Source organism: Diuraphis noxia, unplaced genomic scaffold (genome assembly GCF_037042655.1).
Source record: "Diuraphis noxia isolate RWA-SAM2 unplaced genomic scaffold, SU_Dnox_SAM2 contig0005, whole genome shotgun sequence".
Taxonomy (NCBI): Eukaryota; Metazoa; Arthropoda; class Insecta; order Hemiptera; family Aphididae; genus Diuraphis; species Diuraphis noxia.
The window spans coordinates 7127723-7135225 of NW_028301715.1; the positions used below are offsets into that span (position 1 = coordinate 7127723).

Below are 7503 nucleotides of genomic sequence, written 5' to 3' on the forward strand. Positions count from 1 at the left end.
GGCTAAATAATATTATATTTCCCACATAATATTATACTTGTTATGGTAAAACTCTCAAACGTGTGAGTCTAATGGAAGAGTCGATGCGCTTAGCACTCTGGCCTGTGGAGGTGGGAATGACCAGGCCCTCGCCAAACCACGAAGCACGACGAGTAGTGTATTATGGATACAGCAATAATAACGAAAATCGGAATAACTATAGGACTCCGATGGACATATATATATATATATATATATATATATGCAGCAAGCGACAATGTATATGTTAAAAAATTTATTAGATTTTCTAAGAAAATAAATTTCTTCCTTTAGCTACTTTCGATACCGCTTGATACATATATCTTGCAGTTTTGTGCACTTACTGTGAAACATTTTAAAAATTGAGAGTTCTGAAATCCGTGTACAGCTGTTATTATAGCAGCACTGTCGTTTCACTGCAGTCTAACACGATTTTGATCTTTTGTTGGACGTCCCCCGCATTGCAATCCGACGCTTGTTATGATGCGCTGCTCCTGCTACCGGTATGACCTGGAAAGTGCACTCGGCGTGTTTGTCCACAGACATGACGGCGCCCGGCAAACCGTATCCATTGTAATCGGGTGCGCTGAACACGGTCACCAGCTGGCGACCCGCGAAAAATTGGTAACCGCCCTCCACGCACTGTTTGTAGGACACATAATATTATACGTCATTCATATAATAATTTGAAACACAAATAAAAAATAAAAATCGTTTTGCAATCTGTACCTGTACACAACTACACTAAGGCTAACTATATAAAGTTGGGGAGAGCAACGGCGGATGATAAACACTTTTATAAGGAACTTCGAATGTTTTTTATACCGCGGTTACACACTTAATTCGTACAAAACGTCTGCATTTTATTATACTACGCACAGAGACTCGTGCGATCGATTGCAGCAGTACACCACCGCACATAATGCAGTTTGATGAATGCATAACGTAATGCATGATGGTAATTGATAAGCGTACAGTAAAATAAGTAAGTACAAACATAATGTACCTGCAAGTTGCAACTGTATACTATGTATCGTGTTTAATTATTTCGTACCAACTTCTTACTGATATAGGTATACCTATAGTTATAACTTACATTTTAAGTTCAGTGTCGCACGATTTGGAAAAATATCTTATACAACTAAAGTACGATCTGATTTCAACTGTCTGTTCGATTAAGCATATAGCTATACTGCTAAGGCTACGGTGTCTACAGGTTACGACAACCTATATACCAATCATGGTTGTGGATTGAACTGTATACTGCACTATTACTTATTAACTTATAAAAACTTAGGCATTCGTATTAAAATAAAATAAATTAATACGTATTATATATCATATGTTTATATTATATAAAGTATACCTATGCTTTATTAAACCAACAATTAAACCTGTTAAATTTGTCAATCTAAAAAGTTTTTGTATAGGCTGTGAACAGAAAGCTCAATGACCTATATGATGGCTATATTTTATATATAATTTATCCTAACAATATAATATATATTGTAGTAAAGAATATTAACTAATTTTATCAAAAATTAACTGCATATACATTATACATACACTTTTCGATAGCAGTCATGTTATACACTGTCTTGCACCAAATAATTATTATTTTAGGTAATGAAAAAAAAACTTCTATCCACCCTATTTCATATTATTACGACCTATTCTACGAAACCTAATATTGTTTAAAAACTAATTTACACGCCACGTAGAATTATTGTTTAAAAACATAACTCTATTGTAATCAATATAATATACATACCTATAATTTAACTAGATAAGTTTGTCACGATATGTAAATGACATAGATGATTTTTTTTAAATAAAATAAACTTAAAAAGTTTATATAGGTAATTAGGACATCTAATATACACTGAAAGTCTGGAAATAAAATTTTAATTAATTTACTAATAATATACTAACGTGATTAATGTGAATAATGCTGTAGAAGTGTGCGAATGATTTTAATTAGAGAGTTCAAGTTATATAACTTAAATGCATTATAGTAAATGTAACACTATTTTAGTAGGTCCTCAAGTAAGTAACGGAGTTTAGGTAGGTTCGTTTTACGTTCTTTCTAATTTGAATATTGTCTTGGTAAATAAATATAATATTTAAAAAAAAAAGTAATGACAAACGCATTAAACGTATAAATAATAAATATATGTAGGTATATATCATACTGATTAACTGAACTTGTTTTACAAGCTTTCTTCACAAGGTTACACCTACCTATATAATAAATTATTATATATTATATATTAACATAAATTACTCATAATATTATGACACATTAATAAATTATTATAATCATAAATTTTTGATAATATTTAATAATAACAGTTGTCGTTCACTCAGTAATATATGAGCAAAAGTAATAAATGTGTATTCAAAAATAGCCACTGAAACTTTTGTAGTTTCTAAAATCAATTAGTTGAATTTCTACAAACATTTCAAGCAAATATTAGGTTATTCCTATCCATATTCTTACATTCCACTTGTGGAAACTATTTTAGTTTGAAGGATTGATATTATTACTACGCCCACAAGCCAGTTAAGCAAAATATGTAATATGGGATATAACAGTTCGCACATAATCCTCTAAAAAGTTAATATTTAAAGTAATTTGTTTCTTATATTAAATACATGCAACTATTCCTTGAAAAATGATTTATAATACCCATGATGTATAATACATAAATATTATAAACTACGCGCGGAAGTATTATTTTAGACTGCAGATTATATTCGAAAATAATTCTCAATTCTTTATTTTATTATTTTTTTCTTCTAGATTGAAATGTTTTCTAAAGGATAAGTAACTATATATTATTGGCTTATAATTAATAAATAAATCAGCCATAAATCAGGCCTAGAGCAAATAATAAAGACACAACTGAGTTATAATGAATAATCATCGTTTCAATTAAATACTCATAAATAAAAATTATAAATTAGCCACCATACTAAACCAAATCGTTCTAATTTACACTCATGATATGCATAATAAGACTACTTCATTTTGAATTTTGAATTCACCGTGTCAAGTGTTAAATAATAATATAATGTGTAAGTTATATAGCTCGTGGTCGGTACCATAAGCCCCGCCATAGTGAACTTATTTATTTATTTATATATTATAATCCCTGCAGAGACAGTAGGTACTATAATAAAATATTTTTAGTATATGAATTCGTTATTTAGACCTTTCTATAACTTTAGCCAGACATTGCGAACGCGTTATATATAAGCACGGAGTATTAAAAAATTAAATGTTTGCGGTAGAAATAAAAAATAAAACATACTGTTATATGATAATAAAACAAACTCATTAAGCGTAGAGATTTTAGTGAAATTGTAATTAAGTTCTTTGAGATTACCTCAATACTTGGTCCCCGTATTATACATCTGTAACCATTATTGCCAAATTATAAGCAAACAATATTCTATCATCGCATAAACGTTAAAACGTAGCAAAGTTGGGCTGTGAACCAACAACGAAGGTATGATAATAATGACAATAATATACATTACACAATCAAACCGTGACAAACGCTCGAATGACCAAAAGAGGGGACGACAATTATTAAGTATATTATATACAATATACTACTGGCCCTAAATCAGTATATATACATATAATATTATATCCTATATACAAACATCCATATATAGTTATCTAAATAGTATGCAATATTACTTTTATAGCCATATAACATTGATGTATATAGGTTTGAAAAAATCGTTTCCGGACAATAAAAATAAAACAGTAATTGCGTTGGGGATAAGATCGAGGGTGGTAAGTGTTCATCATGAATAAAAACTATAATTTTATGTTTGATACGAATGCCGATCGGATGTCCGCTTCGTGTTCGTAGGTACCTACTCGACTCTTCGTGCCCGCCCGCCAACTATATATTATTTATTTCTATCGACCATCAAAGCGGAATATAATAAGAAGTCCGCAAAAAATAATGTTAAAAATGTAATAATTAGAGCATATTATACATAATATAATGACTGTGCCTATATACGATACAAAACAACGGTGTAGATTATATATTATTAAAACGCAATATTATATAAATAAAATGTGTTTTTTACATAAGATGTAACTATAATATTTCAATATTCAAGGATAAATTAAATTCGTAGAACTTATGAAAGCATAAATTAATAATATCATATTCTGTCTTGCCATTTTGGCCAATATTTATATTAAAATATTTAACGGTATAGACCAGCGAGGTTCCCAACCCGTGGTACGCGAAAAAATTTTTTTATTACTATTTGCATTCAATATTATTTAGTTTAGTTTAGTGTTTAGTATTAGCTGATTTTATAAAATTATTATTTTATCAAAATAATATTTAATGTCGATTACATGGGATTTGTAATCGTAGCAATTTAGAATTTTAAATTATGATAAACTCTATAGTTAATTTTAGTTCTTATCGATAAAGCGCATTCTTATAGTTTTAACGTTGGTGTTATTTATATTATTATTTTTTTTTTTTTATTAATTTGAAAATTGTAATTTAAAATTTAAATATTTAGATTTAACTAAAAATTATTATTTTTTTACTTTCATAATTTCATCAAATAATAAAAATGTAAAGAAATGAATGAATATTAAAAATATACGTTAAAAAAATTTAACTCCTAATTTAGTTTTAGAATTGAGGTGGTACGCGTATTGATTATAGAAGTGTCTGGTGGTACTCGATGATAAAAAAGTTGGGAACGCCTGGTACAGACTTTAGGTATTTAATCGTTTAAGTTTATTTTGAGTATTCCTTATATAAGTAATAATTAATATCGTAAGAAAAATCGTAAAAAAAATATAATACTTAAAATTACAATAAATTTGCCTCTTTTTTGTATAACTCGGGAATTTTCAAAAATATTATTAACACATAGAAAAAAGTCACTTTTGGCCTTTTTGGGGATAATATAACTTGACATCTCGCGACCTATATAACCAACACCACTCAGTAACCAGATACCAAGTGAATATATTTATATACCGCATGCGTACAAGCCGCAGTATAGACTGCAGGGTCCCACGCCTTGTAAATTCGACTAATAAGATGTATACGAATAATACTAAATTACACGCGAATATAGTCAAACATATTTTACCATTCCCCTAAATAGGTATACTCGCGCGGTGTATTTGACGAACAAACAATATTATATTTCTTTGGGTCGTGATTTCACTTTACCTATGATCCGCGGGAAGGTGGGGAATAATGACTATCCACGAATACCAAATACCGAATACCTATATATTATTCGTTCAAGTGCCAACTCTGTTCCCACAACACGACGATTACGTTTAGCGACGTTCGTCAAATACACGAGTCGAGTGAACCCGAAATTGACGTATAGCTACTGCAGGTACCTGATGAGCCCTGACCACCAACCGGAACCTGAATCTGGACAGGAAATCGGCCACTCGATCGGCGCCGAACACGTACGACACGTTCCGCCGAACGTTCTTGCGCCAACCCTGGATCGGTCCCTCGGCCGGATCGGACCACAGCAGGTCGCACAGCACACCGCGTTTGGGCACCGTGGCGGGCCTCCGGATCCGGTCGATCTGAGCCATATGGTGCAGATCCGGGCTGAGGCCACCGTGCGTGCAGAATATAAGGCCGCCGATGACAGCGGCCACCGGCATGCAGTCAAACGTCCGGTTGAACGCTCGCCACAGCCGGGCGCCTGTGAGCAGGCCGTACCTGGACCGGCACTCGCGGTAGAACCCGTACCGGATGTTCACGGTACGGCACTCGTGGTTCCCGCGGAGCAGATAAACGTTTTCCGGGTACCGAGTCTTGAGCGCCAACAGTAGAGTGATCACCTTCGCGATACGCATTCAGTGTGTGAAATACATAATCTTTGATTTCATTATATTCAATATTCATACACATAATATTATATAATGTGATAATAAATAATAAACAGCGTAATAATAAAATAATAATAAATGTATAACAGGTAACTGTAATAAGTAATACGATGCGATAACTATTGTAGGTGTAACTTATGTTGTCTTGTGTTTCAGACATTTCAGTGGTGTCATTCGATGAGGGGTAAGGGCATTTGCATCTGCTGTCCGATTTTAAAAACCACACGACAATATTATGTTATATCATGACGAAATGTATAATAATGTGAATGTATACCTATACTGCTGTTCTGGAAATTATTGTTTCAATAATATTTTATATATTTTATAGTAACGTTATAGCAGTCGCGTGTATTTAGTATTAAAAATTAATTTGTTCGACCCCTCATGAAAAATTTAGTGTATTATGGTTCTTATAGAACAAAGTACCACAATTATACCAAAGTGGATTAATTTAAGTGTATTTTCCCTACGATATGCATACATTAAAATCATATTAGATGAAAATAGTCTAATAGTACCTACTGTTAGTAGAAAACAGCTTGCGAACAAATTTTTTTGTAATAATATGTTGGTTTTTCAAAACTGTTTCTCCGTCAAGGCTCTACCTATTAAAAACTGAAATGACGGTACTACACCGTATATAAGAGGTCGAGGCTAGTTTGTCACACGGGTTCTTAAACTTGTCAAAATGTTAACATCAAAAATAGATGTCATACTTTTTAAATTTTAAAACGAATAAAGTGCATATTATGTCCAAGTGTCATCATATTTTTTTACAAATACATTTCATAATGGAACCATTAACATATTGGTCACAGAAGTGAAATGTATGAACAAATATTGTGATAGACGAGCCGATCCACCTCAGTGCATTATTGTACATGGAATTTTTTAAACAATAATATAATAATATTCGTATATAAAATATAATGTCATTTATCATTATAATGCTTGCGCAGCCGTGTAATTGCCCCTATCGATTAAACTATTATTATAGTTCACAAAGCCAGGTAAACCTATTATGCTGATTTGCCAGTGTAATATTATTTATCACAATAAAACCATAGTGATGATAGATAAAGACATAAAGTTAAAGCTATCTTTATAGGCCAATAACCTAAACCGAGATACACCGCGATAATAAATCGTCGCATTTTATGTCTCTTTTCTCGGTCGAAGTCTGGTATTGAAACAGTTGATAATTTTTAAAAATAAAAAAATACAAAATGTATATAACATAATATTATTACATGATGTGTTCATACTTCGACGGACTGAGGGCCGCGGTCCACAAAATCGCCCAGGAACAGGAAGTCGGCTTTCGGCGGTCGTCCGGCCACGTCAAACAACCGGAGCAGATCGCCGAACTGACCGTGCAAGTCACCGACCACTTTTATGGGTGCCTGCAACCGCAGCAACATGGGTTGTCGGAGAAACGTGCGCCGAGCGTCTACGCACAGGGCTCGTATGCGCGGTTCGTCACAGAGGCGGCCCGCGGCGCCCAACAGACCGTCGACAATGTCGTCGTCGGTACAGCTTTGTCGAGACATGCCTATTGTCAT

The 7503-nt window shown here is 32.7% G+C and overlaps 1 protein-coding gene across 1 annotated transcript; it reads right to left on the minus strand.

The window, feature by feature from the left end:
- Positions 1-379: 379 nt before the first annotated feature.
- Positions 380-7503, minus strand: LOC107162613 (uncharacterized). Its single transcript, XM_089228681.1, has 3 exons — positions 7207-7503; positions 5432-5890; positions 380-660 (listed from the first exon to the last, which is right to left on the minus strand). Exons 1-3 carry the CDS (start codon positions 7501-7503, stop codon positions 442-444), a joined length of 975 nt encoding a protein of 324 aa, XP_089084807.1. The 3' UTR covers positions 380-441.

Bases quoted from the DNA above. Each gene is read 5' to 3' on its own strand.
- LOC107162613 (XM_089228681.1), bottom strand. From the start codon at position 7,503: ATGACAATAGGCATGTCTCGACAAAGCTGTACCGACGACGACATTGTC. The intron at 5,891-7,206 runs GTATGAACACAT...CGTATCGCGAAG, and splicing joins GCGGCCCTCAGTCCGTCGAA to GTGATCACTCTACTGTTGGC. The intron at 661-5,431 runs GTACCTGCAGTA...TCCTACAAACAG, and splicing joins TGGTGGTCAGGGCTCATCAG to TGCGTGGAGGGCGGTTACCA.